Source organism: Oreochromis niloticus, linkage group LG13 (genome assembly GCF_001858045.2).
Source record: "Oreochromis niloticus isolate F11D_XX linkage group LG13, O_niloticus_UMD_NMBU, whole genome shotgun sequence".
Lineage (NCBI taxonomy): Eukaryota > Metazoa > Chordata > Actinopteri > Cichliformes > Cichlidae > Oreochromis > Oreochromis niloticus.
In genome coordinates this window covers 23,285,431-23,313,290 of record NC_031978.2, presented here as the reverse complement: position 1 = coordinate 23,313,290, position 27,860 = coordinate 23,285,431, and the positions used below count along the sequence as shown (strand labels likewise).

At 39.4% G+C, this 27,860-nt stretch overlaps 5 protein-coding genes across 8 annotated transcripts in view; 3 read left to right on the top strand and 2 right to left on the bottom strand.

The window, feature by feature from the left end:
* Positions 1 to 208: 208 nt before the first annotated feature.
* Positions 209 to 5,593, bottom strand: spast (spastin). 2 transcript variants are annotated; one of them, XM_019367056.2, is made up of 16 exons: positions 5,201 to 5,593; positions 5,021 to 5,104; positions 4,863 to 4,949; positions 4,620 to 4,780; positions 4,386 to 4,519; positions 4,197 to 4,290; positions 4,020 to 4,094; positions 3,821 to 3,892; positions 3,653 to 3,728; positions 3,461 to 3,552; positions 3,263 to 3,342; positions 1,842 to 1,884; positions 1,410 to 1,489; positions 1,265 to 1,335; positions 1,130 to 1,170; positions 209 to 1,038 (listed from the first exon to the last, which is right to left on the bottom strand). In XM_019367056.2, the coding sequence occupies exons 1-16, from the start codon at positions 5,316 to 5,318 to the stop codon at positions 913 to 915; spliced, it is 1,434 nt and encodes a 477-aa protein (XP_019222601.1). In that variant the 5' UTR covers positions 5,319 to 5,593; the 3' UTR covers positions 209 to 912. The 2 variants fall into 2 exon arrangements, with proteins under 2 accessions (XP_019222601.1, XP_005474009.1); XM_005473952.4 differs by having other exon boundaries at positions 4,863 to 4,946; positions 5,201 to 5,591.
* Positions 5,594 to 8,432: 2,839 nt separating this feature from the next.
* Positions 8,433 to 16,559, top strand: memo1 (mediator of cell motility 1). 2 transcript variants are annotated; one of them, XM_005473953.4, is made up of 10 exons: positions 8,433 to 8,746; positions 8,833 to 8,931; positions 10,208 to 10,289; positions 10,379 to 10,447; positions 10,630 to 10,742; positions 11,197 to 11,308; positions 11,753 to 11,895; positions 12,015 to 12,091; positions 13,114 to 13,218; positions 14,356 to 14,514. In XM_005473953.4, exons 2-10 carry the CDS (start codon positions 8,871 to 8,873, stop codon positions 14,485 to 14,487), a joined length of 894 nt encoding a protein of 297 aa, XP_005474010.1. In that variant the 5' UTR covers positions 8,433 to 8,746; positions 8,833 to 8,870; the 3' UTR covers positions 14,488 to 14,514. The 2 variants fall into 2 exon arrangements, with proteins under 2 accessions (XP_005474010.1, XP_003441077.1); XM_003441029.4 differs by having other exon boundaries at positions 8,434 to 8,931; positions 14,356 to 16,559.
* Positions 16,560 to 18,967: 2,408 nt separating this feature from the next.
* Positions 18,968 to 22,419, top strand: srd5a2b (steroid-5-alpha-reductase, alpha polypeptide 2b). The gene is made up of 5 exons (XM_003441028.4): positions 18,968 to 19,664; positions 20,228 to 20,391; positions 20,496 to 20,597; positions 20,672 to 20,822; positions 20,930 to 22,419. The coding sequence occupies exons 1-5, from the start codon at positions 19,390 to 19,392 to the stop codon at positions 20,994 to 20,996; spliced, it is 759 nt and encodes a 252-aa protein (XP_003441076.1). The 5' UTR covers positions 18,968 to 19,389; the 3' UTR covers positions 20,997 to 22,419.
* A 1,519-nt stretch (positions 22,420 to 23,938) lies between these two features.
* On the bottom strand, positions 23,939 to 26,465 carry mkks (MKKS centrosomal shuttling protein). 2 transcript variants are annotated; one of them, XM_005473956.4, is made up of 5 exons: positions 25,801 to 26,465; positions 25,399 to 25,725; positions 25,002 to 25,183; positions 24,566 to 24,676; positions 23,939 to 24,467 (listed from the first exon to the last, which is right to left on the bottom strand). In XM_005473956.4, exons 1-5 carry the CDS (start codon positions 26,423 to 26,425, stop codon positions 24,039 to 24,041), a joined length of 1,674 nt encoding a protein of 557 aa, XP_005474013.1. In that variant the 5' UTR covers positions 26,426 to 26,465; the 3' UTR covers positions 23,939 to 24,038. The 2 variants fall into 2 exon arrangements, with proteins under 2 accessions (XP_005474013.1, XP_003441231.2); XM_003441183.5 differs by having other exon boundaries at positions 25,399 to 26,465.
* A 209-nt stretch (positions 26,466 to 26,674) lies between these two features.
* The window catches only part of slx4ip (SLX4 interacting protein), a 36,058-nt gene continuing 34,872 nt past the window's right edge, over positions 26,675 to 27,860 (top strand). The window contains exons 1-2 of the mRNA XM_003441180.5: positions 26,675 to 26,941; positions 27,122 to 27,202. Of these exons, the coding sequence (XP_003441228.1) occupies positions 26,822 to 26,941; positions 27,122 to 27,202 (201 nt within the window). The 5' untranslated portion in view covers positions 26,675 to 26,821. The remainder of the gene's footprint in view (positions 26,942 to 27,121; positions 27,203 to 27,860) is intronic.

The following is a 27,860-nucleotide window of genomic DNA, read 5'->3' as shown; positions in this document are numbered from 1 at the left end:
CAAAGCTCTCATTTATCAGAGCTTGTGCTCAGCACAGGACTACACCAGCTTGTAATCCCTTAAGGCAAAGGAAATCATTCACATGTAAGGCAAACATGTTAATCACTGCACCACAGGGCTGCTATTGTGACTCAGATACATGTGACATGAGTTTTGCTTGTTTATGATAGTTATCAAATTTCTGTTATTAAAGGCAAAAACCCAGATGTAATGTAATGAATGCATTTATTGAAGAAGGAAAGTGGGAAACCACCACTGCAGTTTGGCTCAGTGAAATAATTTTCAGCTTATTGTAACAACACAGCAGTTTACTGAGTCTCCAGCTGTCAAATACAAGTATTAATATCTATAGATGACTAGTGCAGATGGAAAACCTTCATAAACAAATTTATAATACAAAAAAGCCCACTTAGGCAAGTCTTCTCCCAATTATTGCTCGTGTTATGCATCTAGGCACGGAGAGTGTTAAAGTCAGAACCATCAATGTGTCAGAGTATCAGGTGACTAAATGATGTCATCTAAAAAAGGCGAGGTCACGCTCAAGATTGACTTGCTTCTTTTTGCGAGGCAAGTGGAAAGCTGTCATCTACAGGATGTTTTCAAAAATAAATATTACAATTTCAAGCAGCAATTCAGTATTTTAGGAGTGTAAAATTACAGTTTCAAGAAACCCCATAAGAATCGTATTAGCAAATTCCTTCTGTCAAACAGAAAAGGATCTGATAATGCATCCAAATGTCCCATCATTCATACATTATTTCTTTAACATTATTGCTTTAACATTATTGCTTTAACATTATTGCTTTAGGGTTTATTCCATGTTTAATTCAATTCAGTTACCTTTAGAGGAAATAAAGGTAAACAAATTTGATTTAAATTCAGATTCTTTTCCAAGTGAGATGGTGAGTGAGTTTAAACTGCTGATGTATCACCAAAATCTTTGTTCCATTTGGTGTACATATCAAGAGTTGCTGGACTAACAGTTGGTTTGATTCGCTTCAGAGAATCCTCAAAGTCTTTCTTCTTAATGTTGCGCACCTGTGGATATACACAACAGTATAACTGTACAAACAGTACAAAGGAGACATATGTAGTATTGGAAGTACTTAAAAAAAAGCTGTTCTCTCACCTCAGTAGCAGCCATATTACGGACTTGGTCTGGTCCCAACTCTGTGCAAAGCAAAGTTCATATAAACATTAAACTGGTTGAGCTCATTATGGAAGTATGCGTGACTCTGTGACCAACATGATAAAAGACTCATACCTCTTATTGGGCCAAGTGCAGCATCTCTGGCTAATGCTGTCAAATCGCTCCCTGAATATCCTGCAGTCACTCTGTGAAGAAATTGAGGGATTAATGCAAAGTGACATAAAATTATCCCTGTGAAGTCTTCAGAAGTGGAACTCACTTTGCAAGACAGGACAGTTCGTTTTGGCTCAGTGGACTCCCGTGCTTTCCCAAAAGGTTTTTCAGCAGCGTAAATCTTGTCTGGAAGAACAAGAGTTACATCAGATACAGTTATTAGATTTAAGGGGCAACTGCTTTTTCTCACAGGGCCAGGTAGGTGTGGATAATCTTTTTCCCTTAATAAATGAAATATTAATTTTAAAACTGCATTTTGTGTTTACTCAGGATATCTTTATGTAATATTAACATTTGCTTGATGATCTAAAATATGTGAAACAAATATGCAAAAAAAATGCAAAAAGTAAGTAAAAAAAAAAATAATGAAAGGAGCAATACTTTTGCGCCGCATGAAGTTACACTCACATATAAAAAAAACAAAAAGTACTTATTTATTTCAGTACATTTGTGCATGTATATTTTTCTATGTACATACCTTCTCATCGGGTAAGGTCACATACACCCTTTTTGCAAAGCGCCTGAAGAACAAAAAACAACAAATGGTTGTGAGTCATCCTCCAACAAACAAAAAATATATTTACTGTATTTACAAATTGCTTTGTAAAATGTAAATACAGCCAGAGTGCAATGATTTGCAAATCTCATAAAACCATATTCTATTCATGATAGAATATAGAAAACATAACTGAGACAATTTCCCATTTTAACTTCCTTTTTCCTATTTTTCATTTTATGATGTGCCAAATGTTTTCAACTGGTGAAAAGTTTGGACTGCAGGCAGGCCACTTCAGCACCTGGACTCTTCTATGAAGCCATGCTCTTCTAATAGATGTAGTATGCAGATTAATATTATCTTGCTGAAATATGCAAGGGCTTCCCTTAAAATTATGCCATGGGAGCATATGTTGCCCTAAAACCTGTATATGCTTTCAGTATTGATGGTGCCTTTCCAGATGTGCAAACTTCCAACACCACACGGCGCTGATGCATCTCCATACCATTAGACATTTGAGCTGATTGCTGATAACAAGCCAGATGCTCCATTCTCCTCTTTAGACTCCTCTGACCACGGAACAGTTTTGCACCCACTCAGTAGATTTTCAGCCTGGTCACTTGCACACATTTCTCCAGATTCTCTGAAACTTTTAATAAGATTTATGTACTGTAGATCAGCGGTCCCCAACCCCAGGGCAACGGACCGGTACCAATCCGTGAGTCATTTGGTACCGGGCTGCGAGAGTTGAGGGTCGGGTGTTAAATTTATGCTTTTCAGGGTTTTTATCGTTAACTTGGTTTCCCTGGGTCTTTTCCCGTGATGTAGTTGAAAGAAATATTTACATGTTACCATAACGACCAGAGAGCATGAACGGGCAGAGAGGAGGATGTTACTCTCAATGTTGTTGGTGCATTTCAGGAGGACACTGCTAATAAAGTTACACAACTACACAGTGAATTTGCGTTTATTATTACATTTACAAAATACCACAGTTTTTGTCTTGGTCGTATCATTTTATTTTGTTGTATTTATCCGTGACACCTTAAAGGCCTGTCCGTGAAAATATTGTCTGACATTAAACCGGTCCATGGTGCAAAAAAGGGTTGAGGACCGCTGCTGTAGATGATGAGATGTGAGTTTTTAATACTATAAATTGTTCTGAAACTGTAGACTATTTGTAGACAGTATTTTGCAGATCTTTACTTCTGAGAAAGCTCTCTAAGAGGATCTTCTTACACCCCATCATTCTTACTGACCTGTTACCTATGTAGTTGCAAAATTTTCAAATGTTAAAATTTGGTTTTATGAGATCTGAAAATTGATGCATTCTGCTTTTCTTTTGTATTTTACACAGGATTTAAACATTTATGGAAATGTTAATGTAGAACGGCATAACATACCTTAATATTGCTTCATCGAGCTCCTGGGGCCTGTTAGTTGCTCCCATTACAAGTACCCTGTCATCCCTTCCTGACTGCACCTGAAACCCAGAAGAAAACACCAGGGCTCTCCAAGTTAACTAGGATTTGAGCTCCTCTGACGATGTTTGATGAGTGAATTTCTGAGCTCTGCTCTATTTAACAAATTTCTGAACTTACCCCGTCAAACTCAATGAGGAACTCAGTTTTTAAACGGCGAGAGGCGTCGTGCTCCCCCTCCCTCCTTTCACAGAGCAAGCTGTCCACTTCATCTGAGTGTCAAACAGTAAACAGTGAGATTTATTCATGAGCTGAAAATTTTTGAGATAGACTGGTGTTTAAGGCACATCTATTCTTTAGTGTAACACACACCGATGAAGATGACTGAGGGCTGCAACTCTCTTGCAACTGCAAACAGTGCTCGTACAAGCTTCTCGCCTTCTCCCACCTGTGATGGTGACGACATGAAACATTTAGAAGGAAAAAAATGAACTAGTAGGCAGAGAGAACTCATTAAAAACTGTTAAAAGTGTTTCTTACGTATTTGGAGGTCAAACTAGCAGCACTGATGTTGAAGAATGTTGCATTAGACTCTGCAGCAACTGCTTTGGCCTTGCAAGAGGAAATAAATGGCTGTGATTCAACTGAGGATAATGAGGGCTATCAACAGCTATATGCAAAATACAAAACAGTTTAAAACGTGACTCATATGATTTGTTGTGCTGTAAAATGAACTTACGAGCATGGTCTTCCCATTTCCTGGTGGGCCAAATAAAAGCAAGCCACGTGCAGGAGCTCTCAGACCAGTAAAGAGCTAAACAGGAAAATGTAACAAAAAAACCTTTGCATCTTAACAAAGAAAAACTTTGAAAGTATATTCATGGTAAGCAGACAGAAGAAGTTTAGAAGTAATAACCTCAGGTCTTAAGGCAGGAAGGATGACAATTTCTTGAAGTGCTTGCTTTGCCAGATCCTGCCCTGCGATGTCATCAAATGACACAGTCGCTCCACTGCAGTGAACAGAGGAAATATTTTAAATGTGCAATAATTTTGTTTAAATTTCACCCAGGGAAAAATGTCTTGTTGATTGTGATGCTTCTGATACCTGTCTACAATGTCATTCATAATTAAGTTGGCCAGCTTGCTGTCCACATTCTTGAAGTTTTTCATATCCCTCTTCGGGGGCTGTTTCACAGCTGCCGGTCTTCCATTCTGAGTTTTTCCCACCCGAGTGGTTGTCTTAGCAGGAATAAGATTGTTCCAGAAAGCATTACACATTAGACAGGTAGCTTCAAATGGCATGTGCCTGCACTATTAAATAACCAAAAAAACCACAAACCTTTGCATCAGTTAGTCTTGATGAAGGTCTTATAGGAGTGGAGGGTCTGATGGTGGTGGAAACACCTGCGGGTTGACTTTTAGGAACTGACTTTGGCTGTGGAAGGGCATGACGTGATGTCCCTTGGGGGTCATTTCTCCTTTTAGAGGCCAGTGTCGTCTCTGTGAAGGAAGACATTTGATGATCTTCAGCATGCCTTCTCAGCTTACATTACTTTGATAAAAATAATCAAGGCCAACTCACCTAAAAGGGTAAGCCTGTCTTTTGCCATGGTGAGGTTGGTGACCATTTTATCCTGAAGTCTCTTTGCTCGGTCATACTGCTCTCCTGCTAAAAATACACTGAGTATGAAGTTACAGCTGATTGACAGCTCACAGCATACCTGGATGTATTTGTAATACCTTGCCCAGTGAGCTCTATTGCAATACCCCTTTCAAGCTCAGAAATCCCTTTCTTGTACCACTGCACAGCCTCCTTCTTCTCTCCTGTTATGACAGAAAGGATGAGGTGTTTATTACTCTCTTGCACACGTACAACAGCAGTTAATAACTCAATAAAAATTAATAACACAATAAACAAACCTGTGTCGTCCTCGTCGATCTTCAGTGCCTTGGATATATACTCAAACGCCTGCTTGTGGATGTTTTTTATAACTTCAGCGCTGTCTTTGGGCTTACTTGCGTTTGTTTTGGTCGACATTACTCTCGCGCTACTTCCCCCCTGTTCTCAGTCATAACACGGTAAGCTAGTCATAAACGAAAAGGTTTAGGCTTTAAATCGCATTTGAAGGTGATGCAGTCCTCTTTCTTTGGGACAAAACACAACGCTTTAACTTCACAGAATAAAAATTCTGGCGCTTCGTGACAACACAAACATTTCCAACACAAGCTTCCGGTTTACCGAGCGACCCAGACAGACTCCGCCCCGCCCGCAGAGCTCGTTCTCATGAATGTACCGTTACAGTCCCATTAGTCCCATACACTAATTATAGGTAAAAACAAAAACATATTTTCTTTTATCTCTTATATAGTATAAGTAACGCAAAAGAAGCAAAGCCATTTTTTAAAAAAATTACGTAATTTCCTTTTTATTAAAGAAAAATTATATAGAACAAGAAGTAACTTCCGGTTGAATTCCAGACTAAAAGCATGCTATGTGTGCATATTTCCGGGACACTGAAAATCTTTTTATCTAAAACCTTAATAATGTGCACTTACTATTTCTCTTTAAAACAAAACAAAAAACAAAGCATGTAACATGGCAGCTATTTGCTTCAAGATTACATTTTTAAAAGGGGAAGGGTTAGCCATTCAGTCTTTTTTAATTCCACATTTTCTTTTAGATCCACCCATTTCTTATCACAATACCCGTGTTGTGTGCTGCACCCATATGGTTCGATGAAAACTGAATTCAGGTATAACAACATGACTACAGCTTTATTTGATAAGTACTTGTTCCCATCCCATGATGGACAAAAGGTGTAACGACCCACCAGTGCTGGCACGAAACTAACCACTGAAGATCAGTGAGACAACTCTGAAGACCAGCTAAAAGTATGTTAAGATAAATAACTGTCATTAGACATTCGTATTAGTGTAATAATGTGCTCATACTGATTTGTGATGCTGATTTTTGTTTGAGAACACAGTCTCACTTTAACAAGACTCAACCACAAATCTAAATGTTTGCAGAAAAGTTATGTCAGTCCCACAAAACCACCTACAGTGAAACAGATCTATTTTGACAAACATTAGTGTTCATTGTTATCCAACACCCAAAAGCTAAACAGAAAATAAATCTGAGGAGCATAATTATGGTAAACAGAATTAAAAACATTTAGAAGGAATAACCTCAGGTCTTAAAGCAGGAAAGTCGACAATTTCTTGAAGCACTTTTCCAAATACTGTCCTGCAATGTCTTCACAGGACATAATGTACTTGTTACAGCATAGTAGGGCCAGATATCCTTGGAAACATCTGCAGGGTGGATTTTGGAAACTGGCTTTGGTTTTGGAAGGACAAGATTAAGTGTCATTTGTCTCTTCTCCTTTTAAAGGGCATTTTCATACCTAAATAAGCTGATAAATAAGCTCTTTTCACACAGAGGAAATCCAAGCAAACAAAAATGCGCCACTACAAAGCACATTAGAATGTTCAGTCTGCACCAAACACATCTGGCCAATAAAGCAGATGTGTCTGACCAATAAGCCAATAAGCTGACTGAACTCAAGTTCAACAGGGTTTTCACACCTGTGTTGTTAGAATGTTCAGCCCACTTACTGGACAGATGTGTCTGGGGCAGGAGCGACAAAAGTAAACAATTGTTAACAATTTTATCTTATTGTCTGTTTGCTCTGTCATATTGATCTCCTGCTAAAATATGAAAGAAGGCATAGGACTTTTAGCTGTATTTTTATCAGTTTTACAGCTTTTCCAATAGACAAAGACCTCCCTCATGGCCACTCATGCTACACACAGGAACTGAGTAACAGATAAACAATTAAGTTACAGAAGATAATGCTTTTTCCACAATGTACTATAGAGGTTTTTTTTTTTTTTTTTTTTGGGTTTTTTTTTTTACAGTGGGTCCACAGTAAAAAGCCCAAAGTGCTGCACTGACAGTATTTTTTTTATTCACTATGGCAGCATTTCTTTATCATGCAGAAAAATTGAGACATACTGTTGAAATTTCACTTCTTCCTATATTAAGATAGCTCAGGGATTAAATATGTTATTAAAACATCTTTCCATTAACAAAAAAGGCAGTTTCTCTGGTACAGACTAAAGTGGACTGCAGGCCCACGATGTAATATGAGTTTGACATCTCTGGTTTAGACTGTCTTTTTGAAAATAGAGAACACAAGTTTTGTCTTTTGTCATCCAGTTTTCTTACAGTATTTAAAAGTAGAATGGGAGAGAGAGCCTTCAGTTTTCAGGCCCCTCTTCTATGGAACCAGCGTCTAGTTTGGATTCGGGAGACAGACACTATCTCTACTTTTAAGATTGAGCTTAAAACTTTCCTTTTTTCTCTAAAGCATATAGTTAGGGCTCCATCAGGTGACCCTGAATTCTCCCTTAGTTATGCTGCAATGGGTGTAGGCTGCTGGGTGATTCCCATGATGCACTGAGTATTTCTTCTTCAGTTACCTTTCTCACTCACTGTGTGTTAATAGACCTCATTGCATTGAATCATACTTGTTATTAATCTCTGGCTGTCTTCCACAGCATGTCTTTTGTCTTGTCTTCCTTCTCTCACCCCAACTCTCACTCCAACCCAGATGGCCGGCCCTCCCTGAGCCTGGTTCTGCTGTAGGTTTCTTCCTGTTAAAACTGAGCTTTTCCTTCCATCCTCATAAAAGTGCTTGCTCATAGGGGGTCATATGATTGTTGGGTTTTTCTCTGTATGTATTATTGTAGGGTCTACCTTACAATATAAAGTGCCTTGAGGCATTGTTGTGATTTGGCGCTGTATAAATAGTTGAATTGAATTTAAATCCATGAGAAAAGCAATTAGTTTGTAAACAGTCACAATTCTCTCATGATAGCAAACAATGACTGTGGAAATGACTGTTTTCTACAATCACTGGTAGCAAAAGTACTCCTTTCAATGCTAAGAAAAGGAATAGGTACATTTTTGTTGATGCCCTATTGACGTCCCTGCTTCTTTGCCACGCTGTACCCGCTCACCTGACGGACAGCACAATTTCACAATCAAACAACATCTTACTAACGGCTACGCCTCCTGGATTTTTTAACCAATCATGTAAAGATGAACAATCAAGCAGCCAATCGGACCGCTCTGACGTCTCTTTGATAACATTTTCTTTTCAGACCCGCCCCTTGCCTGGCTTGACAGACAAGTCTGTAATCCTCAGATCCCAACTGTGACATCGCTTCTTTTATTATTACTGTTCTGGGTGTTTCATATCGGCATATTACACACATTCTGTAATTCGTGCCTTTCTGCATTACATGCTAATATTAACAGACTTTATGACAAACGGACCCTAGCTACTCTCCTGGCTAACTTATTAACCGGTAACAACACAAGGGCCATCTGACGGTACACTGAGCTTGTTAGCCAGCTAGCTGCTGATTCTCCAGTCGAACTGCCCTTTGTCTTTTCAGGCAAGTCAGCTAGCAGGCGTTGGTTTCTTCTCTCGGGTAGTTAACCCAGGATTTTGGAGTTTTGTTTTTAATCTTTCGCCTGACAGGAGTGAAGCAAACCAAGATAGGCGGCTTGGGAACCAAGATGTCGAACCGAGTGGTGTGCAGAGAAGCAAGTCACGCCGGGAGCTGGTATTCTGCTTCGGGTAACTGTCAACGAAGCACCATCCGCGTTAGCACACTGTGTGCTAGCTGGCAGTCTTATTTGTTTGTTTTATGCTTTGTGTTCTATTCGTTTTTGAGGCTTCTCATTATGCGTAACTTACTGGCTTTGTAACTGGGCTCCTGGTGGCTTGCCACCGCAGAAATTGATACCCAGTGTCAGGGCTGTAACGTTAGTCCATCCGATTTTTTTTTTTAAAAGTCGGCTAACTAACTGTTATTGACTGCCGTCTCTGTATTATCCCATTAGGTGTACGATTGGTTTGAACGTGTTCAGCACTTCCTCCTCGGATAGTGCGTGGAAATGTCAAAACAAAGCATTTTTGACACGCTATCAACTCAACCAACGCTAACTTGGCTAATATTGCAGAACTTCCTGGCCTACGTGCTAGCTAGCCAGCTACACTGAAGATTTCCCGAAGCTGATTGCCTACATTAACTTATGCGGTTATTGTCATTATTGTGTTCTTGTTGGTGTCTGCCCCTGACCCGCTTAAGTTATGTGTACAAATGCTCCCTGCCACAGAACAAAGGATTGGGTAGGGCAGGGCAGAAAGCTGAAGGTTCATGTTGCACCCCTTCCCCCATTTCACAAGCTGTACGCTAGTTTCTTTCTTTTTTTTATTAAATTCCAAAAGGCTGCCCGAAAATCCATTAGAAGCTGCCATTTACAATCCTTTTTGAGACAACATATGATGAACATGAGACAAAGCAGATAAATACTCAAAACCACAAATGCTGAGCTAACATTGATTACCGTCATTCTGGTTGTTTTTCTAACAAATCATTCAGCTGTGTGTGCTGTTAATGTTGTCAACTATTGACACTGGTGAACATGAACACAAGTAGTTTATACTCTAATATAGGCATTGTATTCCAGTGTAGTTAACCACGTTTAGTAAGGTTAAATTTGGATTATGACACATTATAATGAGCTCCAGCTTTACAATAACAGTTGCCCAGCATATAAAAGATTGACAATACTATGTTAGGCTTTGTCAAGATGGGCTCTTATCCATTTCTTTCCCCTTCCAAAATAACTGACAAGGAATAATGAACTGCTGTCACAGCTGGATTTCAGCCCAGTGCATTGCTATTACAGTGAGACATTGGTAGGGATCTAAAATGCTTATAGCCTTATCAAAGTGATTCTACAGTTATCATTTGATTTTGTGACCCCTCTTTATTCTAGTGTTAGTCTATTCTAGTGAAATATATATACGCATACATTTTTTTTTTTTTTTTTTTTAACTTTTTCAGGATCCCAGCTGAATGCACAACTAGAAGGCTGGCTGTCTCAAGCACAGTCCACCATCAGACCCGCTAGAGCCATCATAGCACCGTAAGCACACTATGACAAACGGAAAGAAAATGTCTTCTGAATGTGTTGAATGCCTTCTTAATTGTAATATGGCTTGTTTTTGTTTGTAGCCATGCTGGGTATACTTACTGTGGTGCTTGTGCAGCACATGCCTACAAGCAGGTTGATCCCTCTATTACGTAAGTGATTCAGTTTTCTAGCTCTCTTCCTCATTTAAGAAGATGCTTTGCATGATTGCTTATCTTAATTCCACTTTTTCCACAGACTGAGCAGATGTGAGTGTAGATAGCAGAGTACAGCAGTGTTGGTGCTGTGCTTTTTGCAAAAACAGCTAATGAAATAAAGTTCTATTGCCCTTCAGTCGTAGGGTGTTCATCCTGGGACCTTCACACCATGTGCCCCTCTCTCGCTGTGCCCTGTCACCTGCAGACATCTATAGAACACCCCTCTATGACCTGAGAATCGACCAAAAGGGTATTCACTGTTTTCAAATATGTCTTACATCTTAACTTGTGCTATAATTTATTTATATGCATTTTGCACATCCTCATGAAAGGTATTTTGAGGATGTGCAGTGATGTGAGGTAGTACCATGACAGTTTGGATAACATTTACAGTATACATTTCAGTACATGTTTTGTGCCAAAAGCAAAGAGAAGAACAAATTTTTTGGAGTCATTGCTCTTAAAAATGTGAAATGAAGCAAGCACAGAGCTCCAACATACAGGCCTTATGCCAGTTTGGCAGGTGATACACTTTTAATGATCCTCCAGCGACCAGACATTGCCTTGACTCTGTGGTCAGGGCTTTTTTTTATTATTTAGATTTTCCTCAGCTAGGCACTTGTCAGAATTCTAATCTCACTGACTTTATCAGTAGTCGTGACTATGAAAAATTCACAAATTAAAGTTGAACCTGTCTCTTTCAGTTTATGCTGACCTCTGGAAAACTGGGTTGTTTGAGAGAATGAGTCTGCAGACAGACGAAGATGAGCACAGTATTGAAATGCACTTGCCTTACACTGCTAAAGCCATGGAGAGGTAATGCACCTGAGAGTGACATTCATTCAAGTAAAGAATCAATCTATGCATTTAAAGGGAACTGTCTGACAAATTGAAGCTTTTTCCTGACTGTTTCTGACAAAAGTGAATAAGGTACAAGAGCTCTGTTACTTCTGTTCTCTTCCTTGACTTCCTATACTATGCACCAGGCACTATATTGTAAACCAGAATCACACTGGTGCAGGGACACATGGATGTGCATAATTTATACAACCTTCTGTTAGGTTGGCTGGAGACAGAGCCATTTTCATGGTTCTGAAAAACAGTGATCATGTAGTAGAACTTGAACTGAGCTCACTGATTCCATAATGTGAAAAAAGTTGAAATCACACCAGTGATGTTGACCAATGAGACTAAAGTCAAAAAGTTGTTGTTTTTAACATGTAAAAGTTAAGTTATTAACCCAGTGATCCAATGTTGCAGCCACAAAGACGAGTTTAGCATCGTGCCTGTGCTGGTGGGTGCGCTGAGTGAGTCAAAGGAACAGGAATATGGGAAGCTGCTTAGCAAATACCTGGCAGACCCTTCTAACCTTTTCATCATCTCATCTGACTTCTGCCATTGGGGTATGTACTGACATACAACGCTGAAAACAGCAGTTTGTGATGCAAGGATAATTTGGTCTAAATGGCATAATTACTTGACTGTACCCAGCTGCGTACTGTGGTGTGTTTCTCTCTTGAAGGTCAACGGTTTCGCTATACATACTATGATGAATCTCAAGGGGAGATCTACAGGTCTATTGAGCATCTTGATAAAATGGTAACTACTGAGATATATAAGATATAAAATGTAATATAAATTGTTGGGGAAAAAAGTAGTTGTAAATTTTTTTCAATGAAAAGATTAAATCTGATCTATTTCACTGAGAAAAAACACTTTTATCGGCCACGTGCACAGCTGCTGTGGGTAATTAAGCACATATAAAACGCACCCAACCAATAAAACTTATTGTACATGGCATTTTGAAAATCTCATGGCCTTAATGAGACAGTTTATTTGCTTGTACAAGTTAAAGATTAACTAAATTTAATGATGAAAAACTACTGAATAGCAGAGAAGATTTATAGATTTTTTGTAGGGCCATGATTTTTTATGATAAACTCCAAAATAAATTGTATATCAATTAAGTGAAGTATATAATGGACTCTGATAAGACTGTTATATTGGTAGGGGCTTAGATATTGGTCATTTAACTACTTATGGATATCAGTATCTGGATTTATAACTGCCAATTAATGAAAATGTAAAAAGTGAAGAAGAAAACCATGCACAATTTGTCCACTAGAGGGCATTTACCAATTTATTGTGAAAGCAAAAAACTACACTGCCATATTATCATAGTAAGGACTCGAATTTACATATAACCATGTGTAACTATGAGTGTGTGTCTCAAAGAAAAGAAATTATTGGCCAATATATAGAATTTTTAAATTACAGAGTATCAGTATCAGTGTGAAAAATCTTATATTGGTCAGGCTCTAGTATATTACATGAATATCAAAAAGGAACGTGAAAATCCAAGCTAATTTTCACTGCAGGGTTTCTGATTAATGACAGTTGCAGTCCGCTTATCGAAGATCGTTTTATTGCGTATGCTGATTCATTGTCATGACCTACTTGGCCAGTCGCAACACCTAATGGAACTGAGCCATTATGAGTGTTACTCATTTCACTTATTATTCCTGTCGTGTCGAGTCATAATGTCTTCTTATCCAAAAAAGCTACAAATTTTTGCAGGTATGAGGGTACATTTAAGGTTTAATTTCTTTCTGTCTGTCAAGGGGATGGGCATTATAGAGCAGCTGGATCCCATGTCTTTCACCAACTACTTGAAGAAGTATCGCAACACCATATGTGGGCGTCACCCGATTGGAGTGCTGCTAAATGTAGGTAACCCAGGAAAAAGTCTTACCAAGTGTATTTCACTCACACTACTGTTATTAGGTAAAGCCCTTTAATTCTTCATTACATAGATTCAGGATATTGACATGATGGGATGTGGATGCCGTTTGAATACAGTGAACTCGGTGTCATGTTTAAGAAACCAGTTTGAGATGATTTGAGCTTTGTGACATTGCACGTTATCCTTCAACCATCAGAAGATGGGTGGTTAAAAACAGATGACAACATGTTTGCACATACTCAGAAAAAACACTCACACTGTGGCGTTTAAACAATTCTCAGTTGACACTATGGGATCCAAGGTGTGCCAAGAAAATACCCCACACACCGTTAAGCAAGGATTATACTTTCTGCATCCGTGAGTTCACTTGGGTCCCAGTGACATGAATTTTGTCATCAAACAATTAACCCAAAATTGAGCAATTTCAATGAGCATCCGTAAATAAGAGCCTCAGTTTTCTGTTCTTGGCTGACAGGAGTGGCGTCCTGTGTGCTCTTCTGCTGCTGTGTGTTTATTTTTTGTGTGTAAATGACAGTTGTTGATGAAATTAATGTTGTTTGCTGACTTTATTTGTATTTTTCATTTTGACTGATAACCCCAAGTAGAGAATCTTAAATGATATGAGGTTTAAACTACATGTTTTAATCAAGAAGTCAGCATCCTCATCAGCTCTTCTATACGAGAAACACAGAAAATACAGAATCTGGATTGATCTTGAGGTGATGATCCAGAAAATCCTAAGGAAATATTACACTGTTATTTGATTTTTAATATAACCTTTCAATATAACCTCTAGTCCCAAATGTATGACATCCTTCTGGGCTCTGGAAGCAGTGCTTTCCAGGTAGTCCATTCTTTATGACACCCCTATAATTCTTGTTTGTTTTTTGTTTTTTTATTTGGAAAAGCTAAATTAAGATGTAACATAAGGAAGATAGGTCTTAGTGCTATTCAGGTCCTCTGGCCAATGGTCAGTTGACATTCAGTATCCAAATTCATGTCCTTGTAGAGAATAATTCCCTAAAATGAGCCAATCTGTCGTTGTTATTGTCGTTGTTTGTCTAAAGACTCTTGTCCCATGATGTGAATTAGCGCCTAAGTGGATTTTGCTGTTTTGCAGGCTGTGGCTGAGCTGAGGAAGTCTGGTCTAGAAATGAACTTCACTTTCCTGAACTACGCCCAATCAAGTCAGTGCAGGAACTGGCAGGATAGCTCCGTGAGTTATGCTGCTGGGGCACTCATCGTTCATTGAGGTCAACTTTTTGCAGGGGCCACTGCAACGCCGCCACCCTGCCCTTACTATCTATCGCCATAACCCGACCCAGACACCCTCCCTCTCACCCCCTCCCCCAGTTATGCCCACTATTTGCAGGAAGGACCTAGACACTCAAAGCCAATACAGTCTTCTTTCTCTGTCTCTCCCTCAGCTCTCCTCTGCCTTTTCTCTGCCAGTTTGAAGTGTGTCTCAGAGCTTTTGGTTGAAACATTTTGCTTGAAGTGCAGTTTTGAGATTTTGTAGGAGCAAATGGTTAGTGGAGATGGGAAGAGTATGTAGTGTTTTGGCTTGGAGTAAGCAATGAGAGGGGAAAAATTAATCTTATTTAGGTTTTTGCAAGGACTAGTCCTCTTAGTTCCTTTTTGTTTTCCTGACTAAACAGATTTGAGTTGTAAAAATGCAATCTTTATATTTGGACTCGATCTGTTCTCTTGTAATTTGCCTCAGAATAAGAATTAAAATAAAACTGCAGATATTAATGGAGACTATTCAAATATTGCCAGATGAAAATGGAGTGTTTTGACTGACTGCTTCAAGCTACATGCGATTTAAACTTTGAAAACAGTGTCATAGGTAATTACTACCATTGCTCAGCACGTGTTGTAGTTGCTAACAAAGGGCTGCACCCAACAAAGTTCACTAACCCCCCTTACTGTACAAAACCAAAAACAATATTATTATCCTTTTAGTTTATTAAACACAATATTTTAATCATATTTTATTCCTTTTGTTTTCCTTATTCAGTAGTTTTAGATGTGATGATATTTACTCAATTAGTGTGTAGGTTTGAACAAAAGCCGAGTCGTCACTTGAGCTCTAAAGCCATCAGCCAGTTTGCCCAGTAAACTAGTGTGTACAAACACCGCTTCCTGACTACGATCCCATGCTTTCTAGCATGCTAGAGCCAAACTGCAGTTATGTAGAAATACAATCAACGGTGGATATTGTGTACATGACTCCATCTATGAGACGTCCAGTCTCCGTTTACAACTCCACCCCGACTTTCTGTAGTTACTGAACTGTCAGAATAGGAGAAAGACAGTTTTGTTACACATTTAGCAAAATGTATCTTTTTGTCTAAACAACAGGCAAAGCATTGAAGACCACAATGACTTGCTTAAATAAGATCTGTACCTCTTCCCAGTGCACTGCGTGTGAAAGCTAAATGCAGACCCCCCAGTGATTCTTAGTAGCAGTGTAGGCTTTCAGTACCAGTAATGATAATAGGCAGCACACAAGTGTCTGCTGTCCTGTTGTTTAAGATTGGAACGTCACTTTTCTCTGACTTTTGCTGCTAAAGTTGAATATTCCTATTTAAGTAAAGCAGTCCTCTAACATTAGCCCCTCCCCTCTTGGCACCAAAAGAGGCGTCACACTCAGCATTAAACTACAACATCTGTTCGAATGAAGTGGGCACAGACTGAAAGATGAAATCCCAGAATGGCTTGACCTCTATTGCTAATTTAAGGGAAACTAGTAAAGCATGACACACTGTGCTATTGTGCCTTTTATCACTGTTGCACATATACATATAAAGCATATTCTCACTTTTAGTCTTATTTTAGAATGTGTACTTGAGTTTTGTTTTGTTTTTTCTCACGTGTTCCCTCCCCTTTGCCTATTGCCCGACGGTGTCTCCAGCTCGCCCGACACACCAGGAATATTCTACCTGTCCCCTCCGTCATCCGTTGGTCTAAAATGGCACCAACTGTTATCTCCTTTCTCCAGCAGGGAGTGGTGTTCCTCTTTCTCCTAATCACCTCATTCCTGTAGAGAGAGACAAAGGCTAAACCTCAACACTGTTCATTTTCTGTTATATGAATATTTGTTTGTCTTTTAGAAATGTTTTTTTGTATTTCTTTTTTTTTTCTTCTTTTCTTGGTTTGAGAATTGGAACTTACACGTCACAGACCTAAAAATATACTACTTAACTACTCCCTTAATGGAGTTTTTTTGATCTCAGGTTCCACTGGTAAAGCATCCCAAAAGGCTCTTCAGATAAGGCCGAGGATTCATGTAACAAAATGAGTAAAATGTACTGAAAAGCTTGTCTGCTCTGGTGTCTCGTTCTTCTGGTATTTACAATCACAGAAAACACACTGATCTCATACATCCATGTAACCTCTCAATCACTGGCTACATTGAAACAAATTGTGTGGGTTTTTTTTTTTTATACCAAACACTAATTTGCACCCCAGTTTACCAACTAACAGACATAAAGGAACAATAGGTTTACAGTGCAGCTTCTATAATAGACATCCTGTCTATATCAGTCATGAACTACATCAGTCATGAAGCAAGTTTAAGGCTAATGTCACCAGCAGGGGGAGCTAGGTTGTGGGAGGGACACGGTAACATGACAACACTAGTGTGTTTATTTTGGTTAGTGAAATATGTGAGGGCTTCAATAGTGAAGTTTTTTGTTTCAGATAGGAACTGATTTCACTTTGTGGTCATTTTCAAGGCTATAGTTTGAGTTGGTGTTAAATTGTACTGTTATACTGAGAATTATTTGTTATTTAGTCCATTCTTACTAATGGAGAGATAGTGGACAAAATATTATAAACTCTAATCTGACTGTTTCAGCACTAATTGATCATTAAATATTTTTTTAAGTAGGAAGGAGCAGTTTTACACTATAAATGTACCTAATAAAAAGGCAGCCGATTGTGCTTGTATTTGCACAAAACTACTACAGATTGTGTTGCTTTTTAAGTCTGCCTTACGTTATAGTAAATATTTCTACTAGTTTTTACATATTTGACCACTGAACTCAAATTTAATTGGTTTTCTTAAGGAAATGTGTCTATATAAGTCCTGTAGCTGGGACTTGACTAATGAACTCAGATATTAGAAAACCGCTGCTTGTTTCTTACTCATCCCATTTTCACACCAGCAGCATTAGAGCAGGAATCATAGTACTAGTTGAAGTTAACAAGAATTCTAACCACCAAAATGCAATGCTAAGTCTTTAGTTACCCCTAATTTTTTTAATTAACTTGGTTGGTTGATCATTTCTTTGTTGTAACATTGCTTCTTGGCAATAAATCTTATACTGTTGGAAAGCCTGTTTATTTCCCCTTAAATGGTCCCACATTCGTGGAGATGCATTTGCGGGTTGTGCACATGAAAAACTTGCCAAATCTTCTCTGCCAATGCCAAACATCTTATTCTGCTATTGACTCTTGTTTGGTGTAGTTTATTGGACTGGATCACTGAAGTCTGAAGAAATAACACCAAACGAGTGAATAGCAGAATAAGCTGTTTGGTATCAACAAAAAAGATTTAGCAAGAATTTTATGGACTGAACCCACATACTCAACTTTGCTTCTCAGCTCAATTGTATCCCCTTAATGCCCTTTCCTTACTTTTTATGTGAAGTTTATTTTGCTTTCAAGGAGCCAGACATTTTTTATTATTTTTGGTGCAAAAGTTCCTCAGGCTCTCTGAAGATATTTTGGAGTTTTTCTTTGGCTGACATTGGCTGCTTTTTCATTCATTTTAAGTGCAGTCCTTGTACCTGACCTTTTTCAGAGGAACTTTTTTGGTTTTTTTGTTAAGCCACTTCATACTGACTTGTGATTAAATAGACATAAAAACGGGCCCCTAACTCAAGGGCTGAAGTAGTGCTGTGTGTACACATAAGACAACTTAGCAAAGATTGTATTTATAGGCACTTTGTCAGAAATACGCATAATTCTTCCACATTTCTTTGGCTGAATATATGAAAGAAGCTTGGAGAACACTTTTTGAAGACTACTTAAAGAAATGACAAGAAAATTTGACAGAGATATAAACTGGATTTCCATGTATGCTTGCACCTTTCAGTTCATTGCTGCACCTATTTCCCATTTTCCTAGCAAAGTGTAAAGAAATGAGGGGTGCTTTGATACTTTTACACAGTATGTTTACTGGGGAATGAACATCAAAGACAATACAAGTTAAATGGTGCTGCACAGAATGCTGAATTTTTATATTTTTCCCACATTTTCACATGTATTTAGAATCCAGGTGAAAATGAGGGAAACGTATCAAATTTCTACATTTGCTACATTTCTACATTTCCTGATCTGAAAACCAATGTTTTCAGATCAGAAAGAACAGGTTCTTATGTTCTGTAACAGTGACCTAACTGTGTGCATTTCACACACAGTCCTTGGTTTTATTGAGGCTGAATGCTTCAAATCATTAATTTCAGTACTATACTCATACCGAGTTGAACATACCAAAAAACTTAACTTTTTGTGCAAATTCATATCATATATGTCATCTGATCACTGAACCCTGAAACTAGGTACATTTATGTAATCTATAATCAGGATTATAATCTGGACTTTGACTTTACTATGAATTTTTGATGACTTCAGTCAGTCCTCCTGTGCCAGCTGCACTCTCTTGATGGTATTTAGTAGGAGAGAAACTCTTACTCTAAAGCTACGGCACTCTGAAAATTTACTCTCATGCCTTTTACATATCACTCGGAAATACAAGAAGAGCAACATAACTGGAGTGCCCTTCAGGGATTGCCGTGTGCATCTGTAAGCAGTAGTGGTTTTGAGCACTTTGGTTACCTCTCATACACGAACTTGTGGTGACTCTTTTCATGTGTGTTACAGCTTTTGGAAATGTGACAGTTTAACATTAAAATATTTCCCAAGACAGAAAAGGCTAATGAAGACATTGCCTCGAGCAATATTTGTACCTACACTCTGAAAGCTCAACCTGTCAACAGGCTGATGAAAACACACACCTCTTTCTTTACTTTGGGAGGAGTCTGCAAGGCGGTTTACATCCATTGAGCTTCATACATATGCTTAGTTCGCGAGTGGAAACGGTCACAGCAGCCCCTTTTACCGGCTGAGGCGAACACTTGCTAGGATGCACTGCCATCAGGACTTGGTCAGCTTTCTCGGCTGTGGACTCATTCTGGCAGGAGTTTGGCACCTGGTTTATCACAAGAAGTCGCAGAGCTCCTATGGACGCTACATGGCACAATCTCCTCCTGCTAGAACGGTTCCTGCTAGACTAGCCTGGTTCCTTCAGGAGATGCCCGCTTTCATCATCCCTCTACTTTTAATACTCACCACGCACAAATCCACAATTATGGGGAAGTACATGCTGCTAGGGACCTTTTGCGTGCACTACTTTCAAAGGTAAAAGCAAAAAACAAGCCAGGTTTGTGCCATTTGTTATGCATGTGAGGGGAACAGGGAACATGTATTCATGCCAGTAAACAGTGTGTGTATCCTATTTAATCTTTCCAGCATCAGAGATCGACTTTGATGTTATTTTAAAAAAAGAAAGAAAGTTAAAATCCCTCTTCTCTAACAGATTGTCTTTTCTATTTTACATAAAACAACAAAGATGTGGCATAACCATCTTTTAGCTGCTGGATGTACATTACGTATTGAGACATTTTGTGAAAGCAAGAGACAAAATTTCAGATGGGGACCTGAAAAACAAAAGCAAAAAAACAAAAGGAGGTTTGAAAAGGATTTTTCCTGCTGCTATAATTCAAAACAACACTCTGAGGAATGCTTTCCTAACCTCCCATGAAGAGTGGAGCTTAGTGGCACCATTTTAGTTTTCACCTTTCACCAATCCGGTGAATTGTAAAACACAGCTTTATCTGCATGTACCAGCATGGAAAAAATGCAACATTATCCCCTTCTTTCGCCACCCCTGCTGCATCTACCATTTTGTTCCCCAATCATAGAACATTTGTGTACTCGCTATTGATGAGAGGAAAGCCTTTCCCGCTGAGTGTGATGGTGGCAGCGGGTTTGTTCTGCTCTCTAAATGGTTTCCTGCAAGGACACTACCTGCTGCATTGTGCCCAGTTTGATGATGAGTGGTTTACGGGTTATTGCTTTAAAATTGGTAAGTGGAATATTTACTCTTTGGATGTGAAAGTCAGTATCAAATTGTATTTTTTTATATGTCTCATATACTGAGAATTCTTTTGTTGTTGTTGTTTTTTTCAGGTTTACTGCTGTTTTACATCGGCATGACCATTAATATTCACAGCGACTTTATTCTACACAACTTGAGGAAACCAAAGGAAGTAATATACAAGATTCCTACTGGTAAGAGACAGATTACACCTGAGCAAACTCCCACTGTGCTTGTATTAACCTGCAGTCTACTTAATCTCCTGCAGGAGGTCTGTTTGAATATGTGTCTGGTGCCAACTACTTAGGGGAGATTGTGGAGTGGTTTGGGTACGCTGTAGCCACCTGGTCTTTTCCAGCACTTTCATTCGCTCTGTTCACCCTCTGCTTCATTGGACCAAGAGCCTACTACCATCACAGGTGCCTAAGATATTGATGTGAAGGAGTCCTGACACAAATACTAACCCGTCAACTATGGATTTTACTCACATGCTCTTTCTAAACCATTGTTGTTTCTTCTGTTGCAGGTTTTATCTTGAGAAATTCAAAGACTATCCCAAGTTTCGAAAGGCTTTAGTTCCATTTATCTTCTGAGGGAAAACGTTCATGTATTGCAAAAAACTGTTTACTGTGGTCTATAACATGTTATACAACATTGTTATTAGTGAGGCCTTAACGTTGAATAGTCTAGTTAGCTTGGTTTAGTTAGTGTTTGTATTTAAAAAGGTGCTGAGGTGAAGTGTATCAATAGTATTTGCAGCTTGTGAAATTTATGCATGATGTATTAATAAATGTATTTGTCTCGTTTATTACTGATACTCATACAACCGAGTTTCCAAAAGTCAGGAATGCTGTTTAAAATTAAATCAAATGTAAGAATCCACTGATTACCAATTTTACCAATCTTGTTTCAAAGCTGCTGGTGCCATCATTTTGGGGAAAATGTCACAGCTTTTGTAATTTTGTCTCTGTAGACCATCACAGTGGGATTAAAACTAAACAAAAAAGATGAACTTTTAGTTTCAAATGGTCTTACAGCAATAGGACCATAGCCCACCATTTTCAGTTGTTGTGAAAGTAATTGGAAACTGAACTGACAGCCAGTTTCAGTTGGCCAGGTGAGACCAGTTCTGTCATTATTCTGTGACAAATGAGACAGATAAAAGATTTGGAGTCCATCCAGTTGTTGAACTTGACATTGGAACTTAACATGAGGTCTAAAGACATGTTGATGCAAGTGAGGCCATCATTACCCTGATATAAAAAAAGAAAGTATAAATTAAAAACAAACCTCTCTGTTTAAGAATGTACCAGCAAAATGAAAAAGCCCACAGAAGGCAATTACAGTATGTGATGGCAAATTCCTTCTTTGATTAAGAAAAACAACTTCTCCACCAGTGGAAATGTGCCACTAGTATTTAATGATGATGTGACTGCTGACAGAAGTAGCAGGATGAATTGTGAAGCGTACAGGCCAGTACCCTCTGCTCCAACTCAGCCAGATGTTGCAAAACTGATAGGAGACCCGTTCGCAGTGCAAATGGAAAATAACCCAAAGGCTACTGCCAAAGAAAGACGAGTTTCTCAAGGCAAAGACATGGGATATTCTTCAATGGGCGAGCCAGTGACTTGATCTCAACCCAACAAAGTGTGCTTTTCAGTTACTGAAGACAAGACTGAAGGCAGAAAGTCCCACAAACAAGCAGGAACTGGCTTCCCTGAAGGCCTGGCAGACTAGTGATGTTACCTAATACTGTTTGTGAGCCACAGTTCAAATTCAAAGACTATCCCAACTTTCAAAAGGCTTTGTCCATAGGCTCTAGACTTCAAGCAGTCAATGACTACACTGGCTACAAAGAATTTTCATTCAAGTTTTAAAAACAATCTTTATAATTACAATTTTATATAAGTATATATAACCTCTTGAACTAAAGCTGAAAATATGCACATCTGTCACATTTGATTTAAAATCTACTTTGTTGGTTTACAGAGGCAGCATTACAAAAACTAATGGACCTAACTGCAAGGCTCCAAAAAACCCCAAAACATTAAACTTTTAAAAATCAGAATACAGCATCAAGTCAATGAACCTTCTGGGATATTGAGCTGGTCAGTCCAGTAGCAGATGGGGTTGTTAATCTTCATCAGTTTCTTCTTTGGTATTAATAAATTAACAACAGGTGCACTACAGGGGCAACAATGAGAAGAGCCCAAAACAGGAATGGTTTTACACGTGGAGGACACTGACATTTTTGCCTCCTCATCTTTTCTGACTGTTTTGCATTTGGCTAGGGTCAGAGTCACTACTGGTAGCACAAGGCAATACCTGATACCAGAAGGTTTGCTGGGTCTCCCATCACAGTCTCAAGAGCATGGAGGAGATTCCAGGAGACAGGCTCTAGGAGAGCTGGACAGCTGTGCCTGTAAAAGGTCCTTAACACATCAGCAGGACCGGTATCTGCTCCTTTGTGCAAGGAGGAACAGGATGAGCAATGCCAGAGCTACAAAATGACCTCCAGCAGGACACTCATGAGGGTGGTCTAAGGGCCTGACGTCCTCTAGTGGGCCCTGTGCTCACTGCCTGGCACCGTGGAGCAGATTAGCATTTGCCATAGAAAACCAGAATTGACAAGTCCACCACTGGTGACCTATGCTTTTCACAGATGAGAACAGGTTCACCCTGAGCACATATGACAGATGTGAAAGGGTCTGGAGAAGCCGTGGAGAATGTAATGCTGCCTTTAACATGGTGGTGGGTGAGTGATGGTCTGGAGAGGCATATCCACTGAGAGGCACACAGACCTTTACAGGCTAGCCAACGACACCCTGACTGCCATTAGGTACCAGAATGAACCCCATGGACCCACTGTCAGACCCTATGCTGGTGCAGTGAGTCCTGGGTTCCTCCTGATGGATGACAATGCCCAGCCTCATGTGGTGAGAGTAAGGAGAGTTCCTAGAGAATAAAGTAACTGATGTTGCTGACTGGCACCCACACTTGCCTGACCTAAATCCAATAGAACACCTCTGGGAACACCTCTAATGACAGGAGCTCATTGATGCCCTGCTCCAGATCTGGAAGAAGATCCCCCCCAGGACACCATCCGTCATCTCATTAAGGGCATATGCAGACGTTGTCAGGCATGTGGGGGCCACACAAACTACTTACTAGTACTTTGAGTTGCTTTAATGACATTTCTGCAAAACAGACTAGCCTGAAGTATCAATGTTTCATTTTTATTTTTGGGGTGTCTTTGAATTCAGCTCTCTGCAGGTTGATAATTTTCGTTTCCATCCAACAACATGGTATCTCTTTACTGCTAACACATTAGTATAATTACCCAGCATGATTTTTTCCTCAGAGACATCAGATGCGTTTTCAAAGTATTCCTTTAATTTTTTTGAGCAGTGTAGTTAAAGATTAATGCTGCCTTCACAGATATAAGTTACCCATGTCAGAATGTACTAATGTACCCCAGTGCCAACATGGGTTTTAAATGATATGCAAAAATAAGACATTCCCACTCCCTACTGTCTAAACTTTGTTTTTTTTATTTGAAACCAAAAAGGAAGCATTCAGTCCTTATTTTAAACCCCACGAACCAGAATTCCACACTACACAAAATATTTGTTCTGCTAATTCATATCTTGAATTATATATTTAACATCCAGAGCAAGATTAGCAGTTTCTATAGCAACTTGCAATGCGCTGAGTTTAGCTGTGAAGGAGTCTAGTACATGTGGCTGCACACGAGTGTCTCTAAACACGGGCGATGGACAGAAATCCGAATATTTAGTGTTTAGATAAGTCCACTTCTTACTTGGGCTACTTTGTACCAGACCGCAGCCACAGAAGCCCAAACTGTCCTCCATGGTTTCTTTGATGGCATCTGCAGGGAGCATCCAGCGATGAGCGTGAGTCAGATCAATTAAAGAACTGCCACCATCATGCTCCAGTGCTCCAGCTGCAGACTCCAGAGCACAGCAGAAAAGCTCCACACCAAGAAGGTACTCTGTCTGTGAGCACATTAATACTGATGCAGTCTCTGGTACCTCACTCTTGCTCTAAGAAAAAAAACATGGCATCATGAAGGCATGTCATTGTGAAAGATATGTGAAATCAATAAAACTGGGGTAAGTGAAGACCAAATACTGGATCTCACCTTGTGTCTAACATAAGCAGCCAAGTGTGTCTCAGTACAGCCACCCCCAACCAAGGCAAATGGTTCCCTTAGAGTGAGCCTCAGTACATGTTCTGCCGTCTGGCACACCACCTTTAGCACAAACACACACACAAAGTGACCACTTTGTCACATTTACATCACAATAATGGGTATACCATGTCTCTGTATTAAAAACATATATTTTTTTAAATCTGAAGAAATTTGATCTCTCAATGGACGAACACTAAAAAATTTACTTTGTGGGGAAATCCATTACTGACTTCTCATTTGTTGAACTAACATACAGCAGGAATTGTAAATCTTAGCAATAGGGAGTCTTATGAGTGGAATCTACATTGTTTCAGGCAATATGTCTTCCCATCCATCATTAACTCCAGAAGCCAACAGGGCAGCTTTAACACCCACTTTATCTTACCTTCAGCTCATTTAACATGGTCTGGTTCCTGTGGCAGAGGATCATTGTGCAGATCGCAGACTCCCCAAGAGGGAGTAAATGCAGCATTGTCTTGGATCCAAAGTGCTTTATACAGAGATCCCTCACCTTTCCGTAGGTCTTGGGTGGGATTGTGGTATGTAATGTGGCCACAGGTTGAGCCCCTATTTGTAAAAGGTATGCAAACAAACAAACAAACAAACAAACAAACAAACAAACAAAACCCTACCATAAATACAACACAAAGTATATTCCACTTGGACAGTAGATAGATTATTACAGTAGTGCAATGAGTTGACTTGAAATACAAATAAAGCTATTGGTGTTTAACTGGTGCTTGTATGTATGGCATGATTTTGCAGCCTGCATCTGAGCTTACCTGTCAGCTGAGTGAGTGGTTCCATAAGAGCAATTCCCAGTCTCTCTACCACTATGACACCATGACTCCTCAGGTATTGCTGCAAAACTGGGTGGATGACCTTCTGGCACACGAAGAGCTTCACTTCATCATTAATCACCTGTCTGCCAAGCTCCAGAAGTTGACCCAGGATCTGTGAGTCTGTGTCTACATCCGAGTGGGCCTCAATTACTCCATCTCCTAGTTCAGAAATGTCCCCAGCAAGAGATGCACTGAAAAGCACAACACTGAGGGGATTTAAAAGATTGTCTTCCTCGCTCAGGCCATCAGGCATCTCCACCAGTAAACCTGGAAGCACTTCAGAGCTTAGCACAGAATGGCCTTCTACAGGAACAGTCACTATTCTGCCAAAACTGACTATACCTGGACTGCTGCAGGGAACGGTGAGCAAAAAAGCTTGCACAGCCAGTTTGCTAATGTGAAGCGTCTCGGGCTCTGTTAGTACACATGCGGGTTTGCTGGAGATAACACTGCGAGCTAACGTGATCAAGTTCTGAGTGCTGCAGAAGTCGAGCTTCACTCTACAACCACAGTCTTCTCGTTGAAGGTAGCTGGTACACAGAGCGAGCAGGTAGTTGTTCACTCTGATAGCCACGCTTTCCCTGAGAGCAGACTTTTTGATTTGTTCAATAAGAGAAAGGCATAAGATGGCTGCAAACAAACCGCAGTCGCTGAAGCGAGAGACGTGGTTGAGGATGGAGGTTTTTATGAGATTGATAAAAGACTGCGAGGAGGAAACGGATGAAAGAAGAACCGAGGAGGCAGAGGTGGTCACGACGTGTCCTCCAATGTTGTTGTGAACTTGTTTCAGTCTACCTGTGGGACCAAAACAAGACGTTAGTATCTGTTTCAGCAGCTGAAGCTTGCTGCAAATATCAGTGTTGTCCAGTGGCATATCAGTGCAAACAGATGGAGATTTCTTGCTGACTCGAGACATGACCGAAGCAGATTTAACATTGTTGAGGTAGACAATACCAACATACGGCATTGAAATCGGCAGGAATAAGTGTTAGTAATGATAGAATAGTGATGCTCGTAGCATTGCCTGACCAAATTGTTTTTAAAAAGAACGGGGAACAGTTGCAGATTAATTTATTAAATCCAACCAAAACCATTACTACCTTATTGTAGGGTCTAACGTTTGATGCCATACATATTTAGATGTAATTTGACAGTGTATAGTTTAAGAGATTGACAAAGGCGTTGTACAGACACAGCTCGTTTCCATGGTAGCAACACAGCGCTTGGCCCAGCTGCGGTCCTACTCGAGAAACCGTCGCTTGCCTCTAGTACCGGCTTTTCATAAGGAATAAACAAACTAAAAGCGAATTTACGAGTCTTTATAGTAGAAGAGTAGTTGTCCATCTCTATTATTATTTTTTTTATGCAACAGGCATACAGTGAAACGTCCCACTCACAATGCCCTCAGTTATTGGACTACAAATTTAAGGTGACGTCATCTCCGGTCGCCTGGCTGTTGAAGAAACATTCAAAACTGTTGGCGGTATGAAGTCCTGGTTAACTTTATTATATGTATATGTTTTATGTCGAACGAACTTATTATATGTTATTATTTTATTTTATTATAACACTTGTTATGTTTTTGTAATTGTTGACGGTGGTGGTTTGTCGCACGAGCGTAACTAATAAAGAAATCTGTCTCTGTTGTCTTCAAAAAATACAGCTAATAGCTGCTCACCGTGCACTTACTCTAGTGAAGCTAACTGAATTCATGAGAATGGCTCCTATCAAACTTGTCATTAAGGTAAGTGAAACGATATACCCACTACACAAACTCGTGCGGTGTTGTGTTGAATTAACATACTGTATATTATATTTGTTGATGATGAATGACTAAAACGAGGTAAAGAAGGGAGTGTGGCTCAGGAAGTACAGATGATTAGTAAAGAGGAAGTGAGGGCAGCTGTGAAGAAGTTAAAATTATCGTAAGACTCATTTGCGGAAAATTTGTAGCAGTATGAGCTGTACTGTTTTCATTACTGGGATACAGCAGACACAGGAAGAAATCTATACAACAATGTAGGCTTGAAGAGAATGCAGGGTAGGAATCCAAAGGAAGAAATGTTGATTATTTTGTTGACAATAGGACATATAGGCTAAACCATACACTAGAACAGGCAAACACCGAACAGGTCTCTGCATTTATGTAATCCACCAAAACCTGTTGAACATGTATCAATCCTTTGCATTAAGTTTGAGTGAGAAAGAAGAGAATCAGTGGCTTTATTCAAGGACAGAAATGACAGTTTTTCATTGAGGAATTTGTTACTGAAATTAAACAAGCTTTTATTTAAATATCTTGAATTAGATGATTGATGCTAGTCTCCTGTCCACATTCCAGTCCACTAGGTGGCAGTAATGCACCTGTTGGTTTGCCAACTTACAGGTGCATTACTGCATTG